This window comes from Drosophila melanogaster, chromosome 2R (genome assembly GCF_000001215.4).
Source record: "Drosophila melanogaster chromosome 2R".
NCBI lineage: Eukaryota > Metazoa > Arthropoda > Insecta > Diptera > Drosophilidae > Drosophila > Drosophila melanogaster.
In genome coordinates this window covers 7648534-7674444 of record NT_033778.4, presented here as the reverse complement: position 1 = coordinate 7674444, position 25911 = coordinate 7648534, and the positions used below count along the sequence as shown (strand labels likewise).

The window sequence follows — 25911 nt, the reverse complement described above, 5'->3', positions numbered from 1 at the left end:
CGCTGTCGATAACAAAATACCAAAAACCATACCACTCAAGTGTTGTTAGGCTTCTTTACCTAATGGTGACAACACTGCAGTCAGCTGTTTGGTTATGTGAACTACGTTTTTTCACAACTACTTTTTAGTTTTCGATAAATAATGCTGAAAATAACAAAGATCTGCTTGGCCAGCTCCGCCACAAGTACAGGTAAGCAAATCCCAACTTGTTGTAAGCCTTTTGTAATTCATCCGCACTTTGTACTTTCGCAGCTCAGCGAAGCATTGCTCTTACTGCCCCCCGTGCCATTGATCAGAAGTGGCGTGCAGCCAAGGGATTGCCGGAAAACCCAAATGCCTTTGGCCCACTCACCAACCTGCCCGACTACACGTACTTAGATGGTAGGCCCACGCCGCTAGGTGTAAGTATACCCCTGAATAGCCTCAAGTATCGGCCTAATCATTTACATTTCCATTTCTAGGCCAACCAGAAGAGGCGCCTGATTAAGCAGCAGGAGATCGCCACCAGGATCGTGGAGCTAAGTGGGGAGCTAGAGTTCGCCAAGCAGCGACATGAACGCCTTAAGGCAAATGCCGAGTCCGAGAAACAGCGCCTCATCCGCAGCAAACTGAAGCCCAAGGGCCACTTCCTGCTCAAGAAATAGCGTCCTAGTCTTAGCCAGTATAAGCTATCATAAGTCACGTAGTGAATGGAGACGAAATTATACGATGGTCTTGTGATGTGAACACATGTTTGCCCAAAACACGTTTCAAAAACGTTCCCAAATAGCAAGCGTGGCGCAGTCGACGGTTCATTAGACGTACCGCTAATGAGCAATTAATTGCAGCGGGGCATCTTAATTGAGTGTTAAATCGCCAGTGACGCACTCGCCGGAGTAGCGTGTCCTGGCATTTAGGCGAAATGAAAGCGCCGCCCGCTTTTCCAAGCGCTCGAAGTGCAGCCCTTGAGGAGGGAGTGGGCTGCCATTCACACATTAGCTGCTAATAGGAGGCTTACGCTCGCGCATTCGAGCATCTCTTCAAACTATTATTGTCAACAAGGAAGTCGCCGGTTCCCTTAGTGTTTATTGGCAAAGGGGGGTTGCCCAAGGCCAGTTACAAGCGGAATCTCCTCTTCCGGCCTGCACAATTTGCTCCAGTTCGCGGTGGAGCAGCCAGGAGAGATTAACAGATCGATCGTGCGGCCGAAGCCAACCAGCCATGACAAATGTGATCCCTACTATTTGCCTTTCTCGGTCAATATGTATCATCGTTTGCCAGCCAAATATTTGCACACCTTGCCAGTCCGCCTCCCTTGTTTCTCCTCCAATTGTTTGGCTTTTCGGTTAGGATATCAAGAATTTTGCACGGCCGGCAATGTTTGTTTTCGATTTGGTTGATCGGTTGCCAATAAACCGAGCACCTTCATCACAAAACCCACAGAAACGTGCTCCACTTAGGCATGTTTTTTGCAGAGCCCGTTGAACCGATTTAATAGATGACCAAACCGATTTATCAATACATGGGTATAATCATTCTGGACTTATATTAGGACTGAAAACAACCGATTTGGTTGGTTATCTCACACTTCCCGAAAAACATCAACAAATCGGAAGATCCACTGATCCCCTAGGTGGCAGACATAAAATTTCCATAGCCCTTTGTTAATAGTAACTCGCACCAGGGCAAAATCGGTAAAAGTGAATTGAATGGGCAGACAATGTGCCACTGTAAATAGTCAAATATTGCAGGGTGCAAATTTAGCTATTTACGTTCGCACATTCGGCTAACAAAGAAATCAAGTCCGAGGAAATTTTCTAAGCAGCAGATAGCCACTCGGAGACGTCGACTTGAAGTGCAGAAGTTTGTCGCACTTCTTGCTGAAATTAGCCGAGGCGTACGAAATTTTGCACCGTCTTTCGGGTTTGGGGTCCAGCAATGGTGTGACAAAATTCAGCAGGCCTCCTCCGGAGCTCTTAATCAAGAGGCAGAAGTTGCTGCGCTTGTCTCCGATGCAGCCAATCGTGCGTATACGTAATGCGATCTAAATTCAACTGGATGTTTATGTTTTCTTTATCGCGGACAAATTTCGCACCTTTCTGTTGTTGTTGACGACGGTTTGGATGTGCAAAAATATTTACCCCCACTTGGATGGCATGAAAAACCGCGAAGTTGTGGAAAACAACTGAATTTTGTTATTGCCCCCCGCGGCGGGCAGCGAATTATATTTATATAATTGTATAAATTTATACAATTAGCGGGTTTATATTTACAGCCGAATCTTTTCGAAACAGCCGGCGATAATGAAGCGCGAATTGGTCTGGGTCGCAACTTAGGTCCATTCCCGAATGCCCCGTCTGCCAACTACAACTATGGGTTACAGATGTCTAGTTCGCATCTGATTCATCACTTCTTCGAATGCAGCCCCCAAGAGCCGAAGTCATGCCCCTTTTTTTTGGGTCTGATTCAAATTCAAAGCGCATTCCGCCGGCCGGGTCGAGTTTTTTTGTTTTGCTTTTTATTGCTTTTTATTACTTCTAGAAAATCGCAGTTTTTAACACTTCCTGAGTCAGCCGGCCACATTTTCACGACAACTTGATTAGGCGCCGCATGAGCCATTGCGGTTGGATATTTATAAAGGCTGATCCGTATTTTTAGACAGCGTCCCATTTGCGTGTCTATGCTGATTTATGGTAAAATAATAAAATCGCTCGGTTTCCTTACAACGACACTAGAGGTCTGGATTTAGACTTAGCGTGTGACCACACAAAAATTACCACCCGGCGACCACAGCGCCTGGTACACATATTACTCATACGCTCCGTGCGCCGCAAACCTTTCCAGCCGCGAGCAGAGTGCCAAAAGCGCCTAATTACTTTCGTTCGATCGCACGTCGACGTCAGAGCGTCGCCCAGCGTCGAAATCTGGATTAATAATTTTAATTGATCTAAATCAAAACAAAATAGTCGCAGACAATGGCAGAATTCCGGGGGAGCGTATCTTTCCGCATTGTAAAAAATTTTCCGAACCAAACTGGATCTCCGCTAAGCGAAACAGTGCACCCGGCAATTAGAGCCTTTGTCTTCGCCAAATCCCATGGAGCCGAGATCGGGTTCAAGTCACAGACACCGCGCATGCTCAAAACAAAGCCCCGGCTGTCAACCGAAGAGAGTTCGGACACATATGTACGCTTCAGCTTACGCCTAAAATGTCGCTGCGTTTCCTCCGGTCTTGCGTCACAGCCGGAGCATCGGCTCGGCCCGAAAGCAAATTTTCACATTTGGGTGCGAATGTGGTGGCCGGTGCGTATATAAGGCAAGGGTTCTTCACACCAGAGCATACAGAACTCGCCAGACGTTCAGAGAAATCGAAGCAGCCAGCAAGAAATCAAAGGATAACCCACAGCAGCCCAACCAGGATTTACCAAATCACAGCCAGTTTAAAGCGATCTAAGCCCAGCACAATGGATCTTAAGGTAAGCATCATTGTAGCAAAGTTTCACTGAGAATCCAGCTCACCCATCCCTCCTCCTCAGCAATTGTACTCGTGGATCTGCCTGCTGATCAGCATCATCATCTGCAAAGTGTCCGAGGCCAAGCCCACCTACTACGACTTGGATAGCTACGAAAACTACGACACAGATCGCTATGACAGCTACGGCGGGTCCTCGTACGCCCTGACCTACGGGAAACCGTTAACGGACAACCGCCTTAAGAAGCTGAGTCCGGGCTACTACTACGTGGACGATGGGTACATCGCCCCGGTGGCCTCCAGCGCCGGCTACACCCGCCGCGAGGGCGTCTCCGCCTCCGACAGTGGCTCCTTGCCCCACAATGTCAAGTTTACTCCCATCGTGCGCGTCCGGCAGACCAAGACCAAGCGCAAGAAGCTCTTCGTGCCCAACTTCTTTGGCTAGAGGGGCTTCCCCTGCTCTCCTCCTGCCGGGACTGAGACTACAGACTGAGGATGATAGCATAGGCTTAGCATTAGCATTAGTCGCGTGGCTCCCACACCAAAAAGTACCTTATACCTATACGTTATCTATTTTATACGCGGTCACATGTCTGACCACATTATATTTATATACGCAAAGCTACTAAATAAAAATATCCAAAATATTGAAAACATATATCAACTTTAAAAACGAATGAGAGTCCTGATTTCAAAATTCATTTTATTAAAAGCAAACATACCGACTTTATAACGAAGTATAAAGTTTTATTATAAAGTTTTTTATGGAATTTCACAATAACCTCGATAAATCCAAAATATATTTAAAATTTTAGCATCTTGTAAACGCTTTCGCTGGTAACGCCCCCACTTTTGAATGAAAAGCGCCGTAAAGAATTTTATGAACCGTAAAGTGTGTAGATATTTAGTTTGGCGATTTGGTGCTAATTGACCACTTAGGTGATTTAATGAACTCAGAATAGCATTGTTGCTACTTATATGACGTACAATAAACTTTTCCCGATGATGTGATCGTTCAAAATAAAATATTCGTAAAGCAAAAACATATTTGCTCTCCTTGGGAATCCTAATACATACTCGAAAGTCCATGAATTCATATTCCTTTTTTATTTAGCACATATAAAATAAAGCCTAAAGCCTAAAACACTTCTTCATCAATTATAAAATTAATCTAGACAAAAAGTATATATTTTGCTGTACCTAAGTGCTGTACTAAACAAACCCGTAAGAATGTGGTTATATTGTTTTCAATAAGAAGTTTGCAACGCAGTCAAGAAGACATTTGTGACTATGTGAAGGACATATATTCTTGATAGCCATGTCCTTCAGTCATTACTTTCGTTTCTACACAAGAACTGTTCGTAGAAGTGTTTCCATTGCAGGTACAATTTAATTTGAATTAAAGAGCAAAAATACATATGTGAATCTCTTCGTTGATTATGATAAAAAAATATTTTTGTTTGGTATACATTAGTTTTTTGACAATATATAATTTCAGTTTTAACTTGATTTTTTTATGAGAAATTCTTCTTATTATTAGTATTCTTCTATAAGATTCGGTAAGCTTTTCTTTCTGTCGTATAGATCTATATTTATGAGGGTGGACAATGCTTACCATTCCGAACATTGACACAATTTCAAATAGAAGATAATCTAATAATAAACACAAATATTTATATTAATTACTTCGAAATACCGTGATGCATACTCCATAGATCAGATATTTTTTAAAATTGTTCTACTTTTATGTATTATGGATTAGTAATTTTTAAAAAATGAGCGGGATAAACAGAGTACCTTGGACGATCCACTTCTGGTTAGTGGGTAATGTACTTTATAACCATTCACTCTAGGATATAAAAAGTACTAATCAATTTCATAAATTCATAACCGCCAATTCACCAGTGCTGCCCAGCATTGGTACGCCCATAGATGACTACATATAATCGAGTCATCGACTTATCGATATAACAGCTGTCGTCATTACTGCAAGAAGAGGACAAATTTGCAAATTTACTAAGAAACCAGGAGAAAACTAGCGTCGTCAAGATGAGCTTCATGCAACCGAGTCCCGTTAAGTACGCGTGCTCCTGCGGCATACTGAACCCGATCAACACGCTGTTCTTCTGCCGCCACTGCCCCAAGCTGCGCTGTGGCTTCTGCGTGACGCATGAGATCGAGTCGCACTTCTGCTCCAACTGCCTGGAAAACATTCCCTCCACAGAGGCGCGCCACAAGAAGAACTGTTGTGCGAACTGCTTCGACTGTCCTTGCTGCCAGCACACCCTTTCCGCCAGAGCATCTACCGTTCCGGTGGTGCGCAAGTCGGAGGAGGCGAAGGAACCAAAGGATGGCGACTCCAAGGGCGAAGCCACGCCCCCAGTCCCGGCGAGCAGCAAGCCCTCTGCGGTGCCCACCACAAAAAAGATGTACTATTTGTCGTGCTTGTCCTGCCGATGGACCACGCGAGATGTGGGCATTCCCGACCAAGGCGTGGCCACGGGCACCTGGCCGGATAACGAGTGCTTGTACCAGGCGCGATTTAATGCTCTGGTCGAGTACTTCCAGGCGGTGGTGCTGCAGGAGAAGCAGGAGAAACTGGAGTTCATGCGGCGCAAGGCACCCAAGCAGCACAAGTTTCCCAGTCTGACGGATCGCACTGGACTAACCGTCTCACTTATTCGCCGCCAAATCGGCTGGAACGACAAGGCTCCCAAGGCTAAAGCCGTGATAACGCCGGCAGAGGCCACGGCGGAGGTGGAGGGCCTGCCGGAGAACATTTTCACGGAACCCTTGAACTTGCGGAATGTGACAACCATCACCCAGCGACATAGCCAGCCGGCGGACCAGCCCACGGCCGTTGGGAGTCTTTATCCTCAGCGCAGGTCCCTGTGGATTAAGCGGTCGCTTCGTTGCCGCCAGTGCGAGCACAATCTAATCAAACCGGAGTACCATCCCACATCGATAAAGTACCGCATTCAGCACTTCGCCAGCTACCATGTTCCTGAAGTGGTGATGGTGCGCTGCGAGCAGCCACTGGTGGCAGGAAAAAGCAACGCCATTTTGCTGAAGCTCACGAATCCGACTATATACGATATGACAATTCGACTGTTGACTGCATCTCCTCCTGAGGATCCACAGCTGTCAACAGAGGCCACTCGTGTTGCGAAAGAGGAACCCATTTCTTCGTCCCCACTTCTAAAAGCAGTGGGCATCACACTGTCGCGTCAAAACTCAACACGGGAGGTAAAACGAGATGTGATTGATATATCCAATGCCGAAATAGTTCCGTTGGAGAGCGAGTTCGTTCTGAACCAGCGCGATGACTCGAAAGAGTTCGACGAGGACGTGCAACTGTCCACCGAGGAGCCCAAGTTTATTGTCTGGCGGAAGGGCAACAAGGTGCTTTTGCGGCTACAGTTTACCCCAGCAGAGGAGCTGTCCGGATTAGCAGACGTCGTTCTGGGCTTCTATATGCAGTACACATACGTCAACACCGTAAACAATGCGCAAGAGAAGAGGGAACCCACAACCCATGTGCTCCACTCCAGGGTGTTTATCACGGCGGGAGCAACTGAGCAGAAAGCCAACTAAACTGGAAACTTATTAGCCAACAGGCGTACTAATCGACTTATGCGAAATATGAAATATGCTTTATGAAAGCTAGAGAAATATGTATTTATTTATTAATCCGTTCGTGAAACAGCAGCTAGTATTCAAGTATAATAAAAGGCTTGTTCTAACACTATTCGTTCTTCTTTAGTTATTAGCTTCCAGCTTATCTAATCCGGTCCACTTCTCGCTCTCGGCCCACAGGAACTTGGCAACCTTATCGTCCAAGGCACCAGAAGCCACAGGCTTTGGTTTGCAGTCACTGAAGTACAGGCCAGAGATGTTCTTAAGCTCCGGATCCAAAGCAGCGTAAATCGAGGTCTGAGCTCCACTCTTCGGTGTCTTTAAAAGCGGCCAAATCATTGGCTTTAAAAAGAACCTAGGAAGGTTAACAGGTATTACTGGGAAGGTCCTAATTCACTTATTCATCACTTACTTCACAAGGTTTGTCTGGAAGAAGGCCCAGTTCCGCGCCAGCTCAGTGTCCACCACACCAGGGTGAAGGGCATTTACTGTGACTCCGCTGCCCTCCAAACGCTTGGCCAATTCCCGGGTGAACAGGACGTTGGCCAACTTGCTCTGGCTGTAGGCTAGGCCCTCATCATACGACTTCTCGCTGTTGAGGTCGGCTACGTTAATGGAGCCACGCGCATGTGCCAGACTGGACACAACGACAATGCGACTGGGAGCCGAGTTCTGAAATTTTGTAAGACCATTATCTGACGCACTTGACTATTATATAGCACACTTGCCTTCAGTACGTCGAGCAGCAAGTTAGTCAACAAAAAGTGACCAATATGATTTACTCCCAGCTGCAGTTCGTAGCCATCCTTGGTTAGGGTCTTGGGACAACGCATCACGCCGGCATTGTTGATCAGGACGTGAAGCTTGGGTTGCTCCTTCTTGAAGCTGATTGATAGGATAGGTTTTTAAATCTTACAGAGACAAGAAAATTCTCTGGAGGTAAGCTTACCCATCAACAAATTTGCGAATGGAGTCTAGGGAACTTAGGTCCAGCTCTCGAGAGAATATATTCTGGTTATTTGTCTCCTTGATGATATCCTTGCGGGCCTTTTCACATCGGTTCATATCCCTGCAAGCCAAGTACACAGTTCCCCCACGTCTGGCTATCTCCAGAGCCGTCTCCTTGCCAATGCCCGTGTTGGCACCGGTCACAATGAATACCTTTCCGGTCTCATCGGTGTCCTTCGTAAACTTTCCACCTTGCATGTACTCCCTGGAATTATCAATAGGAATTACCTGAAAAGCTGTTATCTATTACCCGGGGGAATCATAGTAGCGAGTCATGGATGCGTAGTCACACTGGTATATTTCATAATTACACGAAATAATTACCGCAACTCACTTCAAGAAGTAGATGCCCACGCCGATAGTAGCTGGCCACATAATCAAGGGGCTCAATAAGCAATCGATGAAAATGCACATTTTGAATATCTTTGTACAATTCCTTGTATTTAGGGTGTTGTCAGATCTTATTTCAATCGTTGAGTGCGTTCTGGTACGAACAGCACAGCTGTTAATATATTACTGAGCACAGCTACCCCACACAAACATATATTATCGCTAATTCGGAGTGAGAACCTGACGAAATGGAGAACGTCGGGAGAGAGATTCTTAACGAAGGTCAAGAGAAAACGAATTCTCAATAATATGTTATGATAGTGGAAAGCATTCAAACAAATAAAAGCAATTCCATTGATGTTTATATTTACTCAATGGGTATATTACGCGTGGAGTAAAAGGGTATAATAGGTTCGCTGAACAGTATGTAACATATAGAATAAAGTTTATATTTAGACTTGATCAGCAACACTAGTCAAAACGATCCATCCAGCCATATCCGTCCGTTTGAACGTCGAGATATAGGGAACTAACTGATTCGTTATGTTACATACATACTTTCCAACTAATTTAGTATACCCTCCTACTCCAGGAATAACGGGTACAAAAATAAAGCATGAATCATCCAAATTGATTCCATCACTTTTACAAAAAAAACAAAAGAATTTGACCATTTTTCTTTAGTACTGAACACAGAAATGCAACAATGTTGATCTCAAAATACAAATTTTAGATTAGGTAAAGCTTTTTTGGGAGCATTTCTTTATTTTCAGCTTGTAGAATCCGTAAGAATTCTACAATTCAAACATAAATTATTACATTTTGCGTTAGTCTTCATTATGATAAGCTATTAAAATAATAAATTATGAAATGGCGAGGGATAAACTAATGGTTGCTTAATCAACTTTGGTTGAATTCACGCCGGTCCACTTCTCGCTCTCCGCCCAGAGGAACTTTCCAGTCTTGTCGTCCTGGGCAGCTGCGGACACTTCCTTTGGCTGGCAGTCGCTAAAGTAGAGCCCGGAAACATCCTTTAGTGCAGGATCCAGGGCTGCGTAGAGAGTGGTCTGCGCTCCATTGCGAGGGGTTTTGAAGAGTACCCACAGGAGGGGCTTGAGCAGTAGCCTAAGCGATACGAGTGTTAATATCAAACTCAAGTAGTGCCCACTTATGTCTTCTATCTTACTGTGCAAAGGGGTGTTTCAGGAACTTCCAATTCCTCGACAGCTCCGTGTCCACGGCACCGGGATGTAGGGAGTTGGTTGTGACCCCCGTTCCCTCCAGGCGCTTGGCCAATTCCCGGGTGAACAGGACGTTGGCCAGCTTGCTCTGACTATAGGCACCGATTCTGCTGTACGACTTTTCACTGTTTAGGTCGGCAGTTTTAATGAAACCTTGGGTGTGCACCAGGCTGGAAACGTTCACGATGCGACTGGGTGCAGTTTTCTAGTGAGATTAAGCAGGGAGTTTGGTTAACAAGGTGCTAAGAAAGTCCTGAGTACCCAAAATACCTTCAATACGTCCAGCAGCAAGTGGGTGAGCAGGAAGTGTCCCATATGGTTGACTCCCAACTGCATTTCGAAGCCATCCTTGGTCAGTGTTCTGGGACAGTGCATAACTCCTGCATTGTTTATCAGGACATGAAGCTTATCCTGCTCTTTCTTGAATCTAATAAACGAGGGAAATCAGTAACGCATTCGTCGATCTATCATGTTTGCGTTTACCCAGCAGCGAATTTGCGAATGGATTCCAGCGAACTCAAGTCCAGTTCTCGAGAGAATATGTTCTGGTTATTTGTCTCCCTGATAATATCCTGGCGCGCCTTCTCGCACCGGTTCATATCCCGGCATGCCATGTACACAGTGCCTCCTCGCTTGGCAATCTCCAGGACCGTCTCCTTGCCAATGCCCGTGTTGGCACCGGTGACAATGAACACCTTGCCGGTCTCATCGGTCTGCTTGGTGAACTGACCGCCCTGCATGTATTTTCTGAAATTCATTAATTCTTATCACTCTATTTCAACACAGGCCGCAATTCACGAGCGTATTAATCATTACTCAGCAGTAGAACTATTCCATGCAAATACCTTAGCAAGTAGGCAGCCAGTCCGATAATGGACGGCCAAAAATGAGGGGGCAGCACAAGCAATTAGTAAGGCAGCCCATTTTGTTTGGATACAGTATAGATCTTGCCGCCGTTTGTGTTCGTTTCACTTGCTGGTTCTGTCAATGAATGTTTGCCCGTCCGTTTGGAACTGCCTTTTATACGAAATGTACGCTATCTGCTCCAAAATACACGAAAGCCACAAAACGCTTACTCACGATGAGTTTGATTCGAAACTGCGAGAGAACGAAATATGTTTGGGGTTTGCTGAGAGCTTTTTGCTTCTAGTTTATAAAAACCTCATTGCAAGTCGAGCAAATGCATGATAAGCTAAATAACTATCTGCAAGTCTAATTTAATTAATACCTAATCTTATAATACCATATTATTCTATTATTATTATTCTTATTTATATTCTATTATTTTCGATTAGTTTTTCACCTGCTTCTATGACAGCTCATGACTTAAACCGAAATCATATATTGCTAAATAGTTCAGATTCTAGTGACGCCAAGGCAACGTTAACTAAATGTTTATTTAAAAAATGCAATTACTAAATCAGTTTATTTAAGATTACTCAGATAACTGGTTCCAAGACTTCCAGCCAAATGTTTTTAAAATGTTTGTAATGTTTTTACAAAAGTTGAACAGAACATCTAGCTCATTTAGCTTATTCTATTAAATGTATTTCAACAATACAGGGTAAGAGTTAAAAGAGTCATAAAGTTGCTCATATATTAATTCCCGTCCACTTTTCACTTTCCGCCCATAGGAATTGGGCATCATCGTCATACTGGGCGGCCGAGCCCACGTGCTTCTGCTTGCAATCGCTGAAGTATCTTCCAGATACTTTTTCCAAACTGGGATCCAGGGCAGCGTACAGGGTCGTCTGTGCGCCATTCCTAGCCGTCTTTATGAATATCCATATAATAGGGGCTATGAGCAATCTAAAGGCGAGCCGAAAGTTAATAGCTGATGGGATGATGCAATCAGCAAACTTACTTTCCAAACCACGAACCCAAAAAGGGTGTATTGCGGAACAGTTCCGTGTTTACTACTCCGGGATGTAGGGCATTTACCGTGACCCCTGTTCCGCTCAGGCGTTTCGCCAACTCCCTGGTGAAGAGGACGTTGGCCAATTTGCTCTGACAGTAGGCCATCTTTCTGTCATAGGACTTTTCGCTGTTCAGGTCGTCACGCTTAATCCTTCCGAAGCGGTGAGCAATGCTGGACAGGACCACAACGCGACTGGGCGCGGAACTCTTCAGGACATCGAGAAGCAGAAGTGTGAGGAGGAAGTGGCCCATGTGATTCACTCCGATTTGCATTTCAAATCCGTCCTCCGTCAGCATTTTGGGGCAGTCCATAATGCCGGCGTTGTTGATAAGAATGTGAAGCTTGTTTTGCTCCCGCTTAAAGCTAAAAAGTATTAAATTGAGTACCTTTATTTATATGTGTATTCATTAAGGTCAATAGGAATGTGCTTACCCAGCAGCGAAGTTCCTAATGGACTTCATGGAGCACAGGTCCAATTGGCGTGCGAAGATGTTCTGGTTGTTGGTCGCTTTGATGATCTCCCGACGGGCATTCTCGCACTTCTTCATGTCCCGACAAGCCATGTACACGGTAGCTCCCCTGCGGGCCAGCTCCAGAACGGTCTCCTTGCCAATCCCCTGGTTGCAGCCGGTCACAATCGCCACTCTGCCGGTCTCATTCGTTTTCGTGGTGAACTGACCTCCCTGCATATATTGTCTAACTGGCTGAGGTTAAAGGGCCATCACTGAGAGTGGACAAAACTCACCGGAGCAGATAGATTCCGATGGCCGAAAGAGCTGACCCATATGCCAGCGGGCAGAACAGGTAATCCGTGGGTGCACTCATCTTTCCGCTCCGAATGCTACCAGCTCCAAGTGGCGACTGGCCAGATCCAGTCCCCTTACACATTTCTTTATACGAGCAATATCAAAACCTCGGAATGTCCATACTTGAAACATTAACGTGGACCGGTATAAAACATCGTTTTAAGTTTAAGGTTGGAGGGTTTACGATTGCCGCGTCGCCGAGGGAAACGGATGCTTCCGTAAGTTTTTATCGTCCGGCCAAAGTTTATTATGTAAGCTGTATAGATAGAATCATAATAACCGTCGATCATAGGGTAATGTAGATATAGCTAAAGTGTATTACTAGAATGAGTTTCAGACCTAGGCTTTCAGATCGTCTTAAATGATGAATGTGGGAAAGCTCTCTATAAATACACCTTATTTAAGGCTCTGTTTTCACAGCAATCGATTTGTAAAAATTACATTTAATGACCAGCTTCTGCGATGACGAGGGGAAGTAGTTAGTCTTCCATGTTATTAGCTTGCATAAATTAAATGAAATGATAATTTTTGGGCAGCAGCTCCGTTTATTTTTGGATTGAGCAATACTTACTTAATTTACCATGTAATTTGTTGGAGAGCCTTTTGTTTTGTTTGGGCCTTTTACTTTCATTTGGCCATTTTCGTTAATGCGAATAGTACTAACACCCGAATTCGATTCGATTAACATACTGGCCGGAATACAATGAGCACAGGCTCGCATTCACCCGGAGCCATGTGGTCCGCCACCAACTTTCGCAGGCATCAAAGAAAGCCAAACCAAGTTCTCCATCGGTGGTTTTTCAAGGGCAGTGCCTGGATCATCTACGAGCAATATCAAAACCTCGGAATGTCCATACTTGAAACATTAACGTGGACCGGTATAAAACATCGTTTTAAGTTTAAGGTTGGAGGGTTTACGATTGCCGCGTCGCCGAGGGAAACGGATGCTTCCGTAAGTTTTTATCGTCCGGCCAAAGTTTATTATGTAAGCTGTATAGATAGAATCATAATAACCGTCGATCATAGGGTAATGTAGATATAGCTAAAGTGTATTACTAGAATGAGTTTCAGACCTAGGCTTTCAGATCGTCTTAAATGATGAATGTGGGAAAGCTCTCTATAAATACACCTTATTTAAGGCTCTGTTTTCACAGCAATCGATTTGTAAAAATTACATTTAATGACCAGCTTCTGCGATGACGAGGGGAAGTAGTTAGTCTTCCATGTTATTACCTTGCATAAATTAAATGAAATGATAATTTTTGGGCAGCAGCTCCGTTTATTTTTGGATTGAGCAATACTTACTTAATTTACCATGTAATTTGTTGGAGAGCCTTTTGTTTTGTTTGGGCCTTTTACTTTCATTTGGCCATTTTCGTTAATGCGAATAGTACTAACACCCGAATTCGATTCGATTAACATACTGGTCGGAATCCAATGAGCACAGGCTCGCATTCACCCGAAGCCATGTGGTCCGCCACCAACTTTCGCAGGCATCAAAGAAAGCCAAACCAAGTTCTCCATCGGTGGTTTTTCAAGGGCAGTGCCTGGATCATCTACGCAATCGCCTGCGGACTCCACTTCTTCAAGCTGCACTACAACGAGCGCACCAATCAAGTGGAGGAGTCGCAGTACCATCGAATATGGTCCAAGATCGTGGTTGTCCTCAAGGTCATACTGCTGGCCAGCCCGTATCTACAGTACTTCGTACTCGGACTGGGCATATACATCCACATCACACTGGTGCAGGACAGCAAGGCGCAGAACTTCCTAATGAGTCTCATTGTGCTCGGAATCGTGATAGGCGTCCTGCGGCGCCTACTAATCTTCCTGCACCTGAAGAGGGATCGCAGGTTCCTGAAGCATACTGTGAACGAGATCCTGCATATAACCAGCGCGCTGGAGCAAAAGTTCGGTATGGAGTATAAGTGCGACTCCACATTGCTAGTGGTGTACCTGGCTAAGCTGTGGATACTCACCGTCATGCTGGATTCCTTGTGGTACAAGCCCTACTTCCTCTCGTCCATCTTCCTCTACTGGGTGCTGTTGGAGTACTGCTTTGCTGGCTATTTCATTTACCAACTCATCCTGCTCAGCTGGTACCACACCATTATTCTGTTCCTGCAGCGCTTCATCGAGGACCATGCGAATCGGTTGGATATTGAGCTTCACTACCATCGGCGCCTGATCCCGCTCTTTGAGCTCCATTTGCGCATCAACAATCTGCATAAGCACGTTAGGGACAACGTCTCCTGGCTCTCGACCTCTGTTTACCTGATGATCTTCACCTGCATCTTCAACGCCGAACTGCTCATTGAATGCAGTCTGTTCGCCGGAGACGAGCTGGAGAACAAGATCTACATCATCACGGACGGTTGCTTGGGACCCGTCTGCGTTCCGATACTGTATGTGCTTATCCTGGGCATGTGCACCGATCGATTTCGCGATGCTGAAGTACAGCTTCAGCAACTGTTCGTAATCGTTCAGGGCTTGTATATGAGGAAGGTCAGGCCACACCTTCTAATCGCAATGGTTCTCGAAAACGAGGTGAGATCTGCTTCGGCAGCTGGCTTCCCTGGCCGACTTCTCCAATTCATTCCCAATTACATTTCCGCAGCACACCTCGTTGATAATTCACCAGAAGCTGAAACCGCTCGAAAATATGATCATCCTAGACATCACTTGCGACAGGGAGTTCGTCATGGACTACATTGTCACGGTGATCCTTACAGCATTGTCTCTTGTGCAGTACACCATATCAACTGGAGGAAATATAAGCGAGTGCGTGACCCATAAATAGCAACCCATCTGGACCACACTATTAGGAGGATGAGATCATTATATAACTGTGGAGCTGGACACAGTTATCGTATAATTGCGTGGGTCAAAAGAACTTCCTTAGCGCCTACAAAAGTGTATCTTTTGAAAGCAGAACTCAGAGCTCGTAATTATAAAGCACTAAATGCTTACTATTTAAATGCTACAAATGGTTTTATTGTTTTTATACAAAATTAAGGTTTATTGACTGTAGTAGTAAACTTGTCAGATACGTGGTTTTACGCACTGCGATTCAACAACACAGGATTTCCCGTTTGCATAGAGAATTATGAGAATTCGTTCGTTTCAAGAAAATCCCGTGACTCTAATGAGAACAAGAAAATGCTGTCACTGTCGATTTATCCCTTTAGTTTCGATTTCACGTGATGCTTAAGGTCCTGTTCTCGTTTCCTCGGCAGACAAGAGATGCTCAATTGTGCATAAGATTTGCCACACTGGAGCCCAGTTTTATTTAGCTTACATATAGTTTAAATTTTATTTAGTAAATATGACACATGTTCCTATCTAACATATTACCTGAACTAACTATACGATTTACTTGTAAAGTAACAATCAACCTAAATTATTGTAGTTAAGGTCCACGTAACAGGTAGGATATATGAATCAGGATATCATGTTCCTCGACTAGCAAATCCTTTAATTGTTCTTATTACCTAGTACAGGCCATTGAATCTGGTATATCCTATTATACTAAGAGTGCGTACTTCAATAACCACGGCTGTTGTGAAATTTAAGTGGCTTTAATTGCGACTAGCCCAATCACACTATTCCAGTAGCCCATTTACAGCGCAATTTTCGCCCACTTCTCGGACTGCGCCCACAACCACTGGGCCATCTGGTCGTCGAGGGCAGCGGGAGCTACCGGAGCCAGAGCGCAATCGCTGAAGTACTGACCCGACACTCTTTCGAGATCAGGATCCAAGGCAGCATACAAGGTGGTCTGGGCCCCGTTCTTAGGCGTCTTCATCACGGCCCAAAGGAGCGGCCTCAAAATGGTTCTAAATGAAAACCAAAAATTAGTAAGTGTATAAAAAGAGAATTGAAAGAGGACACACTCTACCACATACTGAGCAAACTTTGTTTGGAAGAAGATCATGTTCCTGGCTATCTCCGTGTCTGCTATTCCAGGATTAAGGGCGTTGACCGTCACGCCCGTTCCCTCCAACCGCTTGGCCAGTTCGCGGGTGAAGAGTATGTTGGCCAGCTTACTTTGGCAGTAGGCTACTCCCTCGTCGTAAAAATCAGAGCTGTTGATGTCATCCACCTTAATCTGACCCCGTTCGTGGGCCCTGCTGGCGACCACCACCACCCGACTAGGAGCCGACCTCTCCAGCACGCCGAGCAGTAGGTTGGTTAGCAGGAAGTGTCCGATGTGGTTTACACCCAGGTGCATTTCGAATCCCTCTTTCGTCAATCTATGCGGTTCCCAAAACACACCAGCATTGTTGATGAGGATGTGCAGCACCCTCTGCTCTTTCTTGAAGCTGTTTGTGAATGAATTGTTAGTTCAAGAGAAAGACACTACGGAGTGGCATGACTCACTTCTCTGCAAACTTTCGAATGGAATCCAGGGACGACAAGTCGCACTCCCGTGAGAAGACATTGGAGTTTCCGGTCTCCTTTACGATTTCCCTGCGCGCTCTCTCCACCTTTTCTTTGTTGCGGCATGCCATGTAAACGGTGGCTCCTCTCCTGGCCAACTCCATCACGGTCTCCTTGCCAAGACCCGTATTTCCGCCAGTAACGATGGCCACTTTTCCCGTCTCATCGGTCTGCTTCCTAAACTTTCCGCCCTGCATATACAGCCTGATGTGTGTTAAAACAATGCATGTTAATCGGTGATAACTACTTTGTCGTCACTTTTATACGTCGTCGATAACGCTTCTCAGCGTTACATTTTAAATTGGCGTCTCACTTACCTCACGCAGAAGGCGATAATGCCGACAATCCCATGGGCCAAGAAGACGGGTGCTATGCTTTGCAGAAACCTTATAACAATTTCCATACTGGCTAAGCGGTCCGCTCCTTCTTGTGGTCTATTCCAAAGTGCCACCGCGGGCGAAATTGTGCGGGTTTTTAAGAGATCGCCGCAGCGATTACCGGACGACAACTGATAAAATTGATAGTACGGGCTTCTATAAGTGTTCTTTAATCAGAGAACCGCTATTCGAACACATTCAAAATTGCTTATAGCGACAAGAAGCCGAAACCGTCAAACTTTACAAAGAGCGAAAATGTTGCATACTGCCGAAATGAACCTAAACTTTTGGACCGAAGGCTCGGGTTAAAATGTAATGGATATACACGTCTATTTTAAACAAATGATGTAGAAATTGCCCCTAACCGGTTTCGGGGTACGTAAGTTTGAACGCACACAAGCCCTGAGCTTTCAACTCTTATTAGTCGGCCACGTTAAAATAACTAAAACAAGACAAGTGGAATTGTGTAGACTGTAAGAAACTGAAAATTTATGCGAAGTAACAGAGGGATTGTCAGAAACATATTTCACAATACGAACTATTGTATTTTAATCATCGTTGGCTTCGTCCACTTTTCACTGACTGCCCAAAGCCACTTTGCCGTTTGGGTGTCGGTGGCAGCCGGCGCCATTTCCTTCAGTTTGCAGTCGCTGAAGTATTGTCCTGTCACCTTTTCTAGCTCGGGATCCAGAGCAACATACAACGAGGTCTGAGCACCATTTCTCGGAGTCTTAACAAAGGGCCAAAACAAAGGCTTAACAAAGAGTCTGAAAAGATAAGTATTTCGTAAAAAAGGTTTTAATGGCATTACTTCTCTACAAACCCAGCAAAAAAATTATTGAAGAATCCCATGTGCCTGATTATTTCTGTGTCCACCACACCTGGATGCAGGGCATTCGCCGTTACGTTGGTGCCCTCTAATCGTTTGGCCAACTCCCTTGTGAAGAGTACATTGGCCAACTTGCTCTGGCTGTAGGCCTTGCCTTCATCGTAGGATTTGTCACTGTTCAGATCGCCAGTGTTTATTTCTCCTCGAGTGTGTGCCAAACTGGATACATTTACAATCCGACTGGGTGAGGATTTCTAGGAATAAAATGGTTATTAATCAGATTTAAGATCTAGTAAAGCTGTGTGGTACCTTGAGTAGATCCAACAGTAAATTGGTAAGCAGGAAATGACCCATGTGATTAACCCCCAGCTGAAGTTCGATGCCATCTGAGGTGAGAGATCTGGGACAGCGCATAACACCGGCGTTGTTGATCAGTACGTGCAGGTGCTCCTGTTCCCTCTTGAAGCTGCGGAGATGGATTGCGGAATAAACACAACTTAGGCCTTAGGTAGACTTACGCGGCAACAAAGTGACGGATGGACTCCTGGGAAGCCAGGTCACATTGCCGGCAGTACACATATTTGTTCTTCGTTTCCAGCACGATTTCCTCGCGAGCCTGCACGCGAGAAGTATTTAGTCGTGTTTTAGGAAATTATCTCAATAAAGATCGTACCTCCTCACATTTCTTTAGGTTTCTGCATGCCATGTAGACGGTGCCACCTCGCTTCGCAATCTCTCTCACCGTCTCCTTGCCGATCCCCGTGTTGGCACCGGTGACAATAAACACCTTGCCGGTCTCATTGGTTTCTTTGGTGAACTGACCGCCTTGCATAAGATCCCTGTGAGGCGGTATAAAATGTGTAGTCAAAACAAGGGAATTCTGTGTGAGAAGCAGATCACTCACTTCACGAAGAAGGCCAGTCCCGTCGTCGTGCCGGTGAAGCTCAGCCAGAACGCAGTGCGGCTCTTGAGAAACGCAAATAGTGACATTTTAGGAACTCAAAAAATATACAAATTAGCTAATAAACGAAAACAGCTGTGTTTACCCTGTTAAGGCTAACAGCGCTCGTTAACAGAGTCCTATCGATATTTTCGGTCATCTGTGACGGAGCTTTCCCTTTGTTGTTGTTCGTGGGCTGCTGCTTAGAACAAACTTTACACGTAAATAATCTAATTGCGTTAATTAACTGGCTTGAGCTAAACAACGACGTGCGATTTGATCGAGGGAAGGAACGTAGTTGAGATCTGGGCCAGGAAATCCCGACTAGGCAAGCAGGAAAACAATGCGTCGCAATGCGTAAGTCAGCGCCAACTCGACTGTTGCTTTTTCCAAGAGATCCGAATGTGATCGGAGTTCTCCCCTCATCTTCAGGCGCCAACAACAACACAATCAGGAAGAAATCGGCCCCGACGACGTGGAAGACATCTTTGCCCGTCCCGCCTACGATGACGACGAGTTCGAAGATCTGCTCCCTCTGGCCAGGAGGCCCAATGGCCACGCCCGACTCGGCCGCTACGAGAACACTCTGGAGGTAAAGGTCCAAGAGGGAGACACACTCCAGGCGCTGGCCCTGCGCTTTCACTCCTCTGTGGCGGACATCAAGCGCCTGAACAAGATCGACCGCGAAAATGAAATCCACGCACATCGGGTTATTCGCATTCCGGTTACAGTGCACAACGTCCTGCTGGGCAACGGGGGCCTCGAAGCCCTTCCTGCGGTCCACCGCAGCGGGAACAACAGTCCTAGACACAATATTGAGCGGGAACCAGCTCCCGAACGCAATCCCCTCGAGGATGCGCGGCAAATGCTGGATGAGCGACTCCTGGTGGCGGCGGTAAATGCTTCAGGCGCCGTGGATCACGAGAAACCATCGACGAGCAGAGCTGCTGGACAATTCTACGAGGGAGCCCAGGGTGCGCCGAATGACGAAGGTGAGTACAGAAGATGCAGTTGGGAATGAAAGCCCACAGTTCGCCGCGGTTTTAAAAATTTCTGAAATACTTTCACTGTTGGTGAAGAAAGGTCAGTGCTGATTTCAGTGCGAGTGTACATATATATTATTTAATTTAAAAATAAAAGTACAGGTAAGGTAAAGGGTGCAGAATGTATGTTTACTTATCAATCAAGCAATATCAGTACTTTAAAAATAACAAAGTTTCTTATCTATTTCAATTCAAATATCTACCAATTTTGAACTAAAACACATGCATGGAAATTCGCAACATGCTCTAAGATAAGATAAGAAATATAACAGCATTTAGACATTTTATGTGTTAAAAATTTAAGCTCCAGTTACTAATTAGTATATTTCCAATTGAAATACCATAAAATAATTTTGGGAAAAGTTTAAGATTTGTATTTTAACAGTAGAAGTTAAAAGTGGCTACACATCGATAGTTCCCAGTGTTAAAGTCAGTGTTGGGAAAGCATGTATCGATTCGTCGATAGCGCTAGCGGTGCTTCTCCCATCTCTATGCCAAATTGTTCAGTCATTCTCGCCGTAAAACAAAAGGAAAACATCGCATAAACTCATTTTTTGCCTTAAAAACCGTACAATTGCAATCGAATAAGATGCCGGACTACCTGGGCGACGACCAGCGCAAGGTGAAGCACGATGAGAAGGAGGACAAGGAGATCAAGTCCCTCGACGAAGGCGACATTGAGCTTCTAAAGACTTATGGGCAGAGCCAGTATCACAAATCCATCAAGAGCATCGAGGAGGACATTCAAAAGGCTGTGAAGCAGGTGAACGAGCTGACTGGAATCAAGGAAAGCGACACGGGTCTGGCGCCACCAGCGCTCTGGGATTTGGCCGCCGACAAGCAGATCCTGCAAAACGAGCAACCGCTGCAGGTTGCCCGATGCACCAAGATCATCAACGCGGATTCCGACGACCCCAAGTATATCATCAATGTTAAGCAGTTCGCCAAGTTCGTGGTGGACCTAGCTGACTCGGTGGCCCCTACTGACATAGAAGAGGGAATGCGTGTGGGTGTCGACCGCAACAAGTACCAGATCCACATTCCGCTGCCTCCCAAGATTGATCCTACGGTTACCATGATGCAGGTTGAGGACAAGCCGGACGTCACCTACAGCGATGTGGGCGGCTGCAAGGAACAAATCGAAAAGCTGCGCGAGGTGGTGGAGACGCCACTGCTGCACCCGGAAAAGTTCGTCAATCTGGGTATTGAGCCGCCCAAAGGTGTGCTACTGTTTGGCCCACCGGGAACGGGAAAGACCCTGTGTGCCCGCGCCGTTGCCAACCGCACGGACGCTTGCTTTATCCGCGTCATTGGCTCTGAGCTGGTGCAAAAGTACGTGGGTGAGGGCGCTCGTATGGTGCGCGAGCTCTTCGAAATGGCGCGTTCCAAAAAGGCTTGTCTCATCTTCTTCGACGAAATTGATGCTATCGGTGGTGCCCGATTCGACGATGGGGCCGGCGGCGACAACGAGGTGCAGCGCACCATGTTGGAGCTGATTAACCAACTGGATGGCTTCGATCCGCGCGGAAATATCAAGGTGCTGATGGCCACCAACCGACCCGACACGTTGGATCCGGCGCTCATGCGTCCCGGTCGTCTGGACCGAAAGGTGGAGTTCGGCCTGCCTGACCAGGACGGTCGCTCGCACATCTTTAAGATTCACGCCCGCTCCATGTCCGTGGAGCGAGATATTCGCTTCGATCTGCTGGCGCGTCTATGTCCCAACTCGACTGGTGCTGAGATCCGGTCAGTATGCACGGAAGCGGGCATGTTCGCCATTCGGGCGCGTCGCAAGGTGGCCACAGAGAAGGATTTCCTCGAAGCCGTCAAGAAGGTTATCAAGAGCTACGCCAAGTTCAGCGCCACTCCACGCTACATGACCTACAACTAAGTTACATTTATTGGCACTATTCTGTATCCTCTGCAAACTGTAACACTGCAGCTGGCAATTTATTAAATAAAGCGAAATCTATACCTCCACCAACTGAAAACTGAGGTGTTTTATATATTTTATAAATCTTGTTTGCAATGTCTTTTAATTGCGTAATCATGATCTCTTAACTTTGTCTACAGCCAATATGGAGCAACCCTACGAGGAAAATGCCGCTCTGCTTAACCACATGGTGGACAGGCACGCTCCGCTAGTGCGTCCCATCCCTGGACCCTCTTTGAGTGCCATCGACTGGTCCGGATCGGACTGCGACTTGTCTTGGATATGTCTGCTGATCTTCATACTCGCCTTGTGTGTCGTCATACCCTTGGTCTACGTCATCTACCTAGCAGAGCATCCACATCACAACCATAGTGCCCAGTAGTTGGGTAATGTCTGCACCCGAAGTGGTCATCATTCCAAACGGCACCCCCTCACCCGGCACCCTGTCAATCTCTCAGATGAGCCTGGCGCATTTCAAATGCAACCCCAGGCGACGGAATTTATTTTTATACCTATGCGCGTAACTTTGTATTGACTCTTGATAAAAAAAATAAGGTCTTTGTCGACAGAACTTTTAAATTACCACGATTTGGGTGCTTCCCAGATGCATAGGCTTGTCTATGCGCCACATAACTTCTGGCAGCACCAATTGCAGGATTCTAAGATCCGATTGTGCTGTGAATATAAATCGTAACCCCGCCGTTTTGCTTTTCTATATGTTTTATTGAGTACAATTATGTAACATTTAAACTACAATAGTACGGGTAAGGTGTAACATTATTCAGCTGAAGTTGGGATAGTTTCTCTTACGCCAAAAAAGTACGTAATACATATCTTAGAGCTAAATAAATAGTATCCATGGATATAAGAATTATGTAATACTAAATACGAACTACAATTAACAATGGCGCATGCTAACGGCCAACTGAACTTAAGTACTTTTTTTCCGTGATGTTTCGACTGGGAAATGGAGGCCATGGCACATGGTATTTGGCGAAGATTTGGTTTGGATTATGGCCGGATTGGTGCTTTGCCATTGTCGTAAATTTTCCCCTCCGGGAAGATCAACTAAGGGTCGCACCCAACAAGACTGTATTCGCATATTCACTTGAACTTTAAATTCTCAAAGAAAGCAATATTGCTCCGGAGGAATCCGTGGCGCACGGGCACAGGACTCGCCGGTGAGGCTATAGGTGGAGTGGCCTCCGAATGTATAGAAGGATCCCTGAAATGAGATGAAATGTAGAATAGTAATAGCTCGACCAAGGTTCTCTAAAGAGCTAACGTTTCGAGTGATGATAAGTCCGAGGCGATCGTAGACTCATCGGCTACTTCTGCCATGGAGACGGCGTGCTCCAGTTTGTGCCGCTTGGCCAGTGACGTGTTCGGCTTATCTGGAGTGTCTGGCGGGGCTGCTATTCTAACCTATTAAGGAAATCATACTTGATTGAACTACTTGTTAATGGGTGAGGTTCACTTTATTTTCCTTACCTTGGCCCGCCATCTTCGTTGGGGTTGTGTGTGCTTGCTGGTCAGGAGGAATGCCTGCGCCAGAGCCTTAACAGATGGCATGGAATGGGCCACCTCATCTTCGATGACGGGCTTCTCAGCCGCAGGAGTTGTGGGTTCAGGCTAACAATAGTGTGCATTAGCATACATTACCAAGTTAACCGAGTTACTCTTACCACATCATCCTCGTCGACGGATAGCACCTGACTGGGATCGATAAGGCGACGTTTGGGCTGCAGGAATCTAAAAGCAGGAGGAGTGGATCCCCGCGTGGGCGTACTAGCAGGCGATCCTATTGTTGGCACCGAATCGCCTGGGCCGAACTGAAGAACCACAGGGCGCTCCCGCTTCTGGGACACTGATGAGTCGATGGATGATGAAACCGATGGTGGAGCACCCTGGGCGGACTCCATGGATGAAGTGGTGGACTCGCTGGGCTGCTGCTCCGCTGGAGCAGCCCTGATAACCGTCGTTTCCTGCTTGTTAAAGTCGTAAATGCGAACCGTATCGGATTCATCGCTTGTGTTTGTGGTCGTGGTTTGCAGGGAGTACAGCGAGGGATTCGATTGCGAATCCAGGGACTCATCCAGGACTTGGACGGGCGTGGCTTTGTATACCGATATCGATTCCTGCGGCGGATTCTGTTCAGTGGCAGTTTGGCTTGCCTTTCGAGCCTTTTGGTAAAACATTATCGGTTTGATAGTTGACAGTGGTTTTGTTGGGTGCGTGTTGGTTTGTTTGTTGATTAGTGTACGTGGTTAGGATTCGATGGAAATAAGAAGTGTGGGCGTTTTAGTATTCAATATTAGTGTAGGCGTGGATTGGATCTAGAGTCTAGCAGATGTGGTGGACTTTTGTGGGTGGACTTTTGAACGCTAGGGCAGCAGCATGCAGGTAAGATTTATCATTTACAAGTAGTTACAATCACTTGACTTCGAAACAAATGCTGTTAGTCAGATCTAAATGGCTATTTCGGCTAATTATCGGCTTTGTACTCACCAATTCGTTAGGATTATTTGGATATGGATTCGGATACGGATACTAAAAACATTTGTTTCAGTGGTTCAGTATTGGCTTTGTTTGTTGGTTGGTTTATTGTTTGGCTTTATTTGGAATTACTGCATTATAGATTTCTAGATTTCTAGATATCGCTAGGCATATGTGTATGGTGTTTCGTTGGAAAGAGCGTTAGCGGTGTGCATACAGATACGGTACAGGATTTATCATATTATTTCATAAAATTAACAGCAAGTATAATGATTAAAAACAAACGTTGCATACTCTAGGGCATTAGCATTACGTAAGTGGTATTAACTAAAGCTACGATCAGAACACTAGCTCGATCCTCTCATTCGCGTGGCGTGGTTGGTGCAACAGGTGCTGGTGCAGTGGAAAGGTCGGAATCGTTTGCCCCTCCAGTGCGGGAGATTCTGTGCCTGCCTCATAATTTCCCGTGTTTCAATATTGTTGTAATTTCGTAATTTCTATTCCCGCCGATGCCCATCCTATTTGCTATGTACAGAGAAATTGGGTTTGCTATACTGACTAGTGTTTAACATCTGTTTGTTTGACTAAGCTATGCGTAATTTGGCAAATATCGTGGGGCCTAAGACCAAAATGATCCCCAGAGCTCCTAGAATAGCAGACTATTGTTGCTGTACTTGGCGTCCGCACCGCTGAAGCCGTTCAGGCAGCTGTCCACCCCCGAGTCACCCTGGTCCTCCGTCTCCGGCCGCAGGGCCGGCTTTTCGCCCAGCGGCTCGCTCTCGAAGAGCGGATTCATGACAAAGTCCTTGGATGTGGCGGACACCGCCCGGAAGCTATTCCGCTTGAGGTCCTTGTGCAGCAGTTGCTTTTCGAACTGGGTGAGCACGCCGGCGGAGGGCCCACCTGCCGCTGGACGTCTCTTGGACACGGACGAGCCAAAGGACACCCCGCTACCATTGCTGTGCAGGCTTAGCGAGGACTGCGTGTGTCGCTTGGGCAGTGAACTGTAGCTGCTCCGCCAGGAGCGCTGCGATCTCAGGTCAAAGTCGTCGTCGTCACCCAAACCCAGACTCGATTCGCGGTAATGGGACGCCGAGGTCGAAGGTCGCTCGAGGGGCACCGATCTCTCGTAGCCCAGCGAGGGGGAGGGGGAGTGGAAGGGGCGGCTGTTAATGAACTTTAGTGAGCTACTGCGTCGCACTGGCGTGGATAGGGTCCAATGAGAGAGGTCGGCAGCGGTGCTCTGAGCGCCACTTGAAATGCGGCCATGCGGTGGATGTGGTTCTGGTTCTTGATTTACCTCGTTGATCACGATGTCCTCCACATCCTCGCCTGCGCTGGTTGTGGCGGCCTTTCCACCCCCCGTGCTGTCAGTGGATGTGGGAGCATTGTTGATGTAGTAGTCGCGGCTATAGCTAAAGATTAGAGATTCACAAAAGTTACTTAGACCTAGCACACGCTGGT

General features: G+C 46.2%; 12 protein-coding genes across 29 annotated transcripts in view, besides 1 other annotated feature; 6 read left to right on the top strand and 6 right to left on the bottom strand.

Annotated features, from left to right (window-relative positions):
* The first annotated feature begins 44 nt into the window (after positions 1 to 44).
* On the top strand, positions 45 to 724 carry mRpL52 (mitochondrial ribosomal protein L52). Its single transcript, NM_136469.4, has 3 exons — positions 45 to 190; positions 253 to 401; positions 462 to 724. The coding sequence occupies exons 1-3, from the start codon at positions 142 to 144 to the stop codon at positions 642 to 644; spliced, it is 381 nt and encodes a 126-aa protein (NP_610313.1). The 5' UTR covers positions 45 to 141; the 3' UTR covers positions 645 to 724.
* Positions 725 to 3341: 2617 nt separating this feature from the next.
* Positions 3342 to 4118, top strand: CG12826 (uncharacterized protein). The gene is made up of 2 exons (NM_136468.2): positions 3342 to 3454; positions 3515 to 4118. Exons 1-2 carry the CDS (start codon positions 3443 to 3445, stop codon positions 3893 to 3895), a joined length of 393 nt encoding a protein of 130 aa, NP_610312.1. The 5' UTR covers positions 3342 to 3442; the 3' UTR covers positions 3896 to 4118.
* Positions 4119 to 5415: 1297 nt separating this feature from the next.
* On the top strand, positions 5416 to 7197 carry DCTN4-p62 (Dynactin 4, p62 subunit). The gene has a single exon (NM_136467.3). It carries the CDS (start codon positions 5500 to 5502, stop codon positions 7042 to 7044), a length of 1545 nt encoding a protein of 514 aa, NP_610311.1. The 5' UTR covers positions 5416 to 5499; the 3' UTR covers positions 7045 to 7197.
* Rdh1 (Retinol dehydrogenase 1) lies at positions 7102 to 8617 on the bottom strand. The gene is made up of 5 exons (NM_136466.4): positions 8429 to 8617; positions 8036 to 8299; positions 7815 to 7971; positions 7499 to 7758; positions 7102 to 7441 (listed from the first exon to the last, which is right to left on the bottom strand). Exons 1-5 carry the CDS (start codon positions 8506 to 8508, stop codon positions 7210 to 7212), a joined length of 993 nt encoding a protein of 330 aa, NP_610310.2. The 5' UTR covers positions 8509 to 8617; the 3' UTR covers positions 7102 to 7209.
* A 254-nt stretch (positions 8618 to 8871) lies between these two features.
* Positions 8872 to 8956: a mobile genetic element.
* A 219-nt stretch (positions 8957 to 9175) lies between these two features.
* Positions 9176 to 10659, bottom strand: CG2065 (uncharacterized protein). Of its 2 annotated transcripts, none has more exons than NM_001273858.1 (5): positions 10482 to 10659; positions 10149 to 10412; positions 9936 to 10092; positions 9611 to 9870; positions 9176 to 9549 (listed from the first exon to the last, which is right to left on the bottom strand). In NM_001273858.1, the coding sequence occupies exons 2-5, from the start codon at positions 10403 to 10405 to the stop codon at positions 9321 to 9323; spliced, it is 903 nt and encodes a 300-aa protein (NP_001260787.1). In that variant the 5' UTR covers positions 10406 to 10412; positions 10482 to 10659; the 3' UTR covers positions 9176 to 9320. The 2 variants fall into 2 exon arrangements, with proteins under 2 accessions (NP_001260787.1, NP_610309.1); NM_136465.4 differs by having other exon boundaries at positions 10511 to 10659.
* Positions 10660 to 11036: 377 nt separating this feature from the next.
* Positions 11037 to 12590, bottom strand: CG2070 (uncharacterized protein). Of its 2 annotated transcripts, none has more exons than NM_001273857.1 (4): positions 12329 to 12590; positions 12016 to 12279; positions 11530 to 11946; positions 11037 to 11474 (listed from the first exon to the last, which is right to left on the bottom strand). In NM_001273857.1, the coding sequence occupies exons 1-4, from the start codon at positions 12406 to 12408 to the stop codon at positions 11258 to 11260; spliced, it is 978 nt and encodes a 325-aa protein (NP_001260786.1). In that variant the 5' UTR covers positions 12409 to 12590; the 3' UTR covers positions 11037 to 11257. The 2 variants fall into 2 exon arrangements, with proteins under 2 accessions (NP_001260786.1, NP_610308.2); NM_136464.2 differs by having other exon boundaries at positions 11186 to 11474; positions 12329 to 12463.
* A 1266-nt stretch (positions 12591 to 13856) lies between these two features.
* On the top strand, positions 13857 to 15341 carry Grl43a (Gustatory receptor-like 43a; the record flags this gene model as incomplete). Its single annotated transcript, NM_136463.2, has 2 exons — positions 13857 to 14936; positions 15007 to 15341. The coding sequence occupies 2 exons, from the start codon at positions 13857 to 13859 to the stop codon at positions 15187 to 15189; spliced, it is 1263 nt and encodes a 420-aa protein (NP_610307.2). The 3' UTR covers positions 15190 to 15341.
* A 42-nt stretch (positions 15342 to 15383) lies between these two features.
* On the bottom strand, positions 15384 to 17550 carry CG30495 (uncharacterized protein). 2 transcript variants are annotated; one of them, NM_001273856.1, is made up of 4 exons: positions 17147 to 17550; positions 16770 to 17033; positions 16283 to 16711; positions 15384 to 16225 (listed from the first exon to the last, which is right to left on the bottom strand). In NM_001273856.1, the coding sequence occupies exons 1-4, from the start codon at positions 17230 to 17232 to the stop codon at positions 16009 to 16011; spliced, it is 996 nt and encodes a 331-aa protein (NP_001260785.1). In that variant the 5' UTR covers positions 17233 to 17550; the 3' UTR covers positions 15384 to 16008. The 2 variants fall into 2 exon arrangements, with proteins under 2 accessions (NP_001260785.1, NP_724589.2); NM_165548.4 differs by having other exon boundaries at positions 15681 to 16225; positions 16295 to 16711; positions 17147 to 17275.
* A 124-nt stretch (positions 17551 to 17674) lies between these two features.
* CG30491 (uncharacterized protein) lies at positions 17675 to 19373 on the bottom strand. 2 transcript variants are annotated; one of them, NM_136462.2, is made up of 6 exons: positions 18940 to 19373; positions 18709 to 18874; positions 18554 to 18651; positions 18345 to 18501; positions 18030 to 18289; positions 17675 to 17973 (listed from the first exon to the last, which is right to left on the bottom strand). In NM_136462.2, exons 1-6 carry the CDS (start codon positions 19023 to 19025, stop codon positions 17745 to 17747), a joined length of 996 nt encoding a protein of 331 aa, NP_610306.1. In that variant the 5' UTR covers positions 19026 to 19373; the 3' UTR covers positions 17675 to 17744. The 2 variants fall into 2 exon arrangements, with proteins under 2 accessions (NP_610306.1, NP_001260784.1); NM_001273855.1 differs by having other exon boundaries at positions 18940 to 19047.
* On the top strand, positions 19143 to 22820 carry CG17985 (uncharacterized protein). Its single transcript, NM_136461.4, has 3 exons — positions 19143 to 19332; positions 19408 to 19967; positions 22092 to 22820. Exons 1-3 carry the CDS (start codon positions 19319 to 19321, stop codon positions 22331 to 22333), a joined length of 816 nt encoding a protein of 271 aa, NP_610305.1. The 5' UTR covers positions 19143 to 19318; the 3' UTR covers positions 22334 to 22820.
* Rpt1 (Regulatory particle triple-A ATPase 1) lies at positions 20491 to 22005 on the top strand. Its single transcript, NM_058125.5, has one exon. The coding sequence runs from the start codon at positions 20608 to 20610 to the stop codon at positions 21907 to 21909; it is 1302 nt and encodes a 433-aa protein (NP_477473.1). The 5' UTR covers positions 20491 to 20607; the 3' UTR covers positions 21910 to 22005.
* The window catches only part of M7BP (Myosin-7a binding protein), a 28546-nt gene continuing 25292 nt past the window's right edge, over positions 22658 to 25911 (bottom strand). For 9 of the 14 annotated variants that reach the window (NM_001103740.3, NM_176101.3, NM_001273853.1 and 6 more), the window contains one exon: positions 24546 to 25862. In NM_001103740.3, the coding sequence (NP_001097210.2) occupies positions 25094 to 25862 (769 nt within the window). In that variant the 3' untranslated portion in view covers positions 24546 to 25093. Of the gene's footprint in view, positions 23177 to 23236; positions 23377 to 23442; positions 23584 to 23636; positions 24135 to 24545; positions 25863 to 25911 lie in introns of those variants that run through there. The other 5 variants (NM_001259256.2, NM_176100.2, NM_170613.3 and 2 more) reach the window with 1 other exon arrangement.

Bases quoted from the DNA above. Each gene is read 5' to 3' on its own strand.
- mRpL52 (NM_136469.4), top strand. From the start codon at position 142: ATGCTGAAAATAACAAAGATCTGCTTGGCCAGCTCCGCCACAAGTACA. The intron at 191-252 runs GTAAGCAAATCC...GTACTTTCGCAG, and splicing joins CAGCTCCGCCACAAGTACAG to CTCAGCGAAGCATTGCTCTT. The intron at 402-461 runs GTAAGTATACCC...TTCCATTTCTAG, and splicing joins GTAGGCCCACGCCGCTAGGT to GCCAACCAGAAGAGGCGCCT.
- DCTN4-p62 (NM_136467.3), top strand. From the start codon at position 5,500: ATGAGCTTCATGCAACCGAGTCCCGTTAAGTACGCGTGCTCCTGCGGC.
- Rdh1 (NM_136466.4), bottom strand. From the start codon at position 8,508: ATGTGCATTTTCATCGATTGCTTATTGAGCCCCTTGATTATGTGGCCA. The intron at 8,300-8,428 runs GTGAGTTGCGGT...TGATAATTCCAG, and splicing joins GTGGGCATCTACTTCTTGAA to GGAGTACATGCAAGGTGGAA. The intron at 7,759-7,814 runs GCAAGTGTGCTA...ACAAAATTTCAG, and splicing joins TGCTGCTCGACGTACTGAAG to AACTCGGCTCCCAGTCGCAT.
- CG2065 (NM_001273858.1), bottom strand. From the start codon at position 10,405: ATGCAGGGCGGTCAGTTCACCAAGCAGACCGATGAGACCGGCAAGGTG. The intron at 10,093-10,148 runs GTAAACGCAAAC...CTCGTTTATTAG, and splicing joins ATTCGCAAATTCGCTGCTGG to ATTCAAGAAAGAGCAGGATA. The intron at 9,871-9,935 runs GTATTTTGGGTA...TAATCTCACTAG, and splicing joins TGCTGCTGGACGTATTGAAG to AAAACTGCACCCAGTCGCAT.
- CG2070 (NM_001273857.1), bottom strand. From the start codon at position 12,408: ATGAGTGCACCCACGGATTACCTGTTCTGCCCGCTGGCATATGGGTCA. The intron at 12,280-12,328 runs GTGAGTTTTGTC...TCAGCCAGTTAG, and splicing joins ATCGGAATCTATCTGCTCCG to ACAATATATGCAGGGAGGTC. The intron at 11,475-11,529 runs GTAAGTTTGCTG...GCTCGCCTTTAG, and splicing joins TTGGGTTCGTGGTTTGGAAA to ATTGCTCATAGCCCCTATTA.
- CG30495 (NM_001273856.1), bottom strand. From the start codon at position 17,232: ATGGAAATTGTTATAAGGTTTCTGCAAAGCATAGCACCCGTCTTCTTG. The intron at 16,712-16,769 runs GTGAGTCATGCC...ATTCACAAACAG, and splicing joins ATTCGAAAGTTTGCAGAGAA to CTTCAAGAAAGAGCAGAGGG. The intron at 16,226-16,282 runs GTGTGTCCTCTT...GTTTTCATTTAG, and splicing joins TTTGCTCAGTATGTGGTAGA to AACCATTTTGAGGCCGCTCC.
- CG30491 (NM_136462.2), bottom strand. From the start codon at position 19,025: ATGTCACTATTTGCGTTTCTCAAGAGCCGCACTGCGTTCTGGCTGAGC. The intron at 18,502-18,553 runs GTAAGTCTACCT...CCATCTCCGCAG, and splicing joins ATCCGTCACTTTGTTGCCGC to CTTCAAGAGGGAACAGGAGC. The intron at 18,290-18,344 runs GTACCACACAGC...TTTTATTCCTAG, and splicing joins TACTGTTGGATCTACTCAAG to AAATCCTCACCCAGTCGGAT.
- CG17985 (NM_136461.4), top strand. The intron at 19,968-22,091 runs GTGAGTACAGAA...CTTTGTCTACAG, and splicing joins GGGTGCGCCGAATGACGAAG to CCAATATGGAGCAACCCTAC.
- Rpt1 (NM_058125.5), top strand. From the start codon at position 20,608: ATGCCGGACTACCTGGGCGACGACCAGCGCAAGGTGAAGCACGATGAG.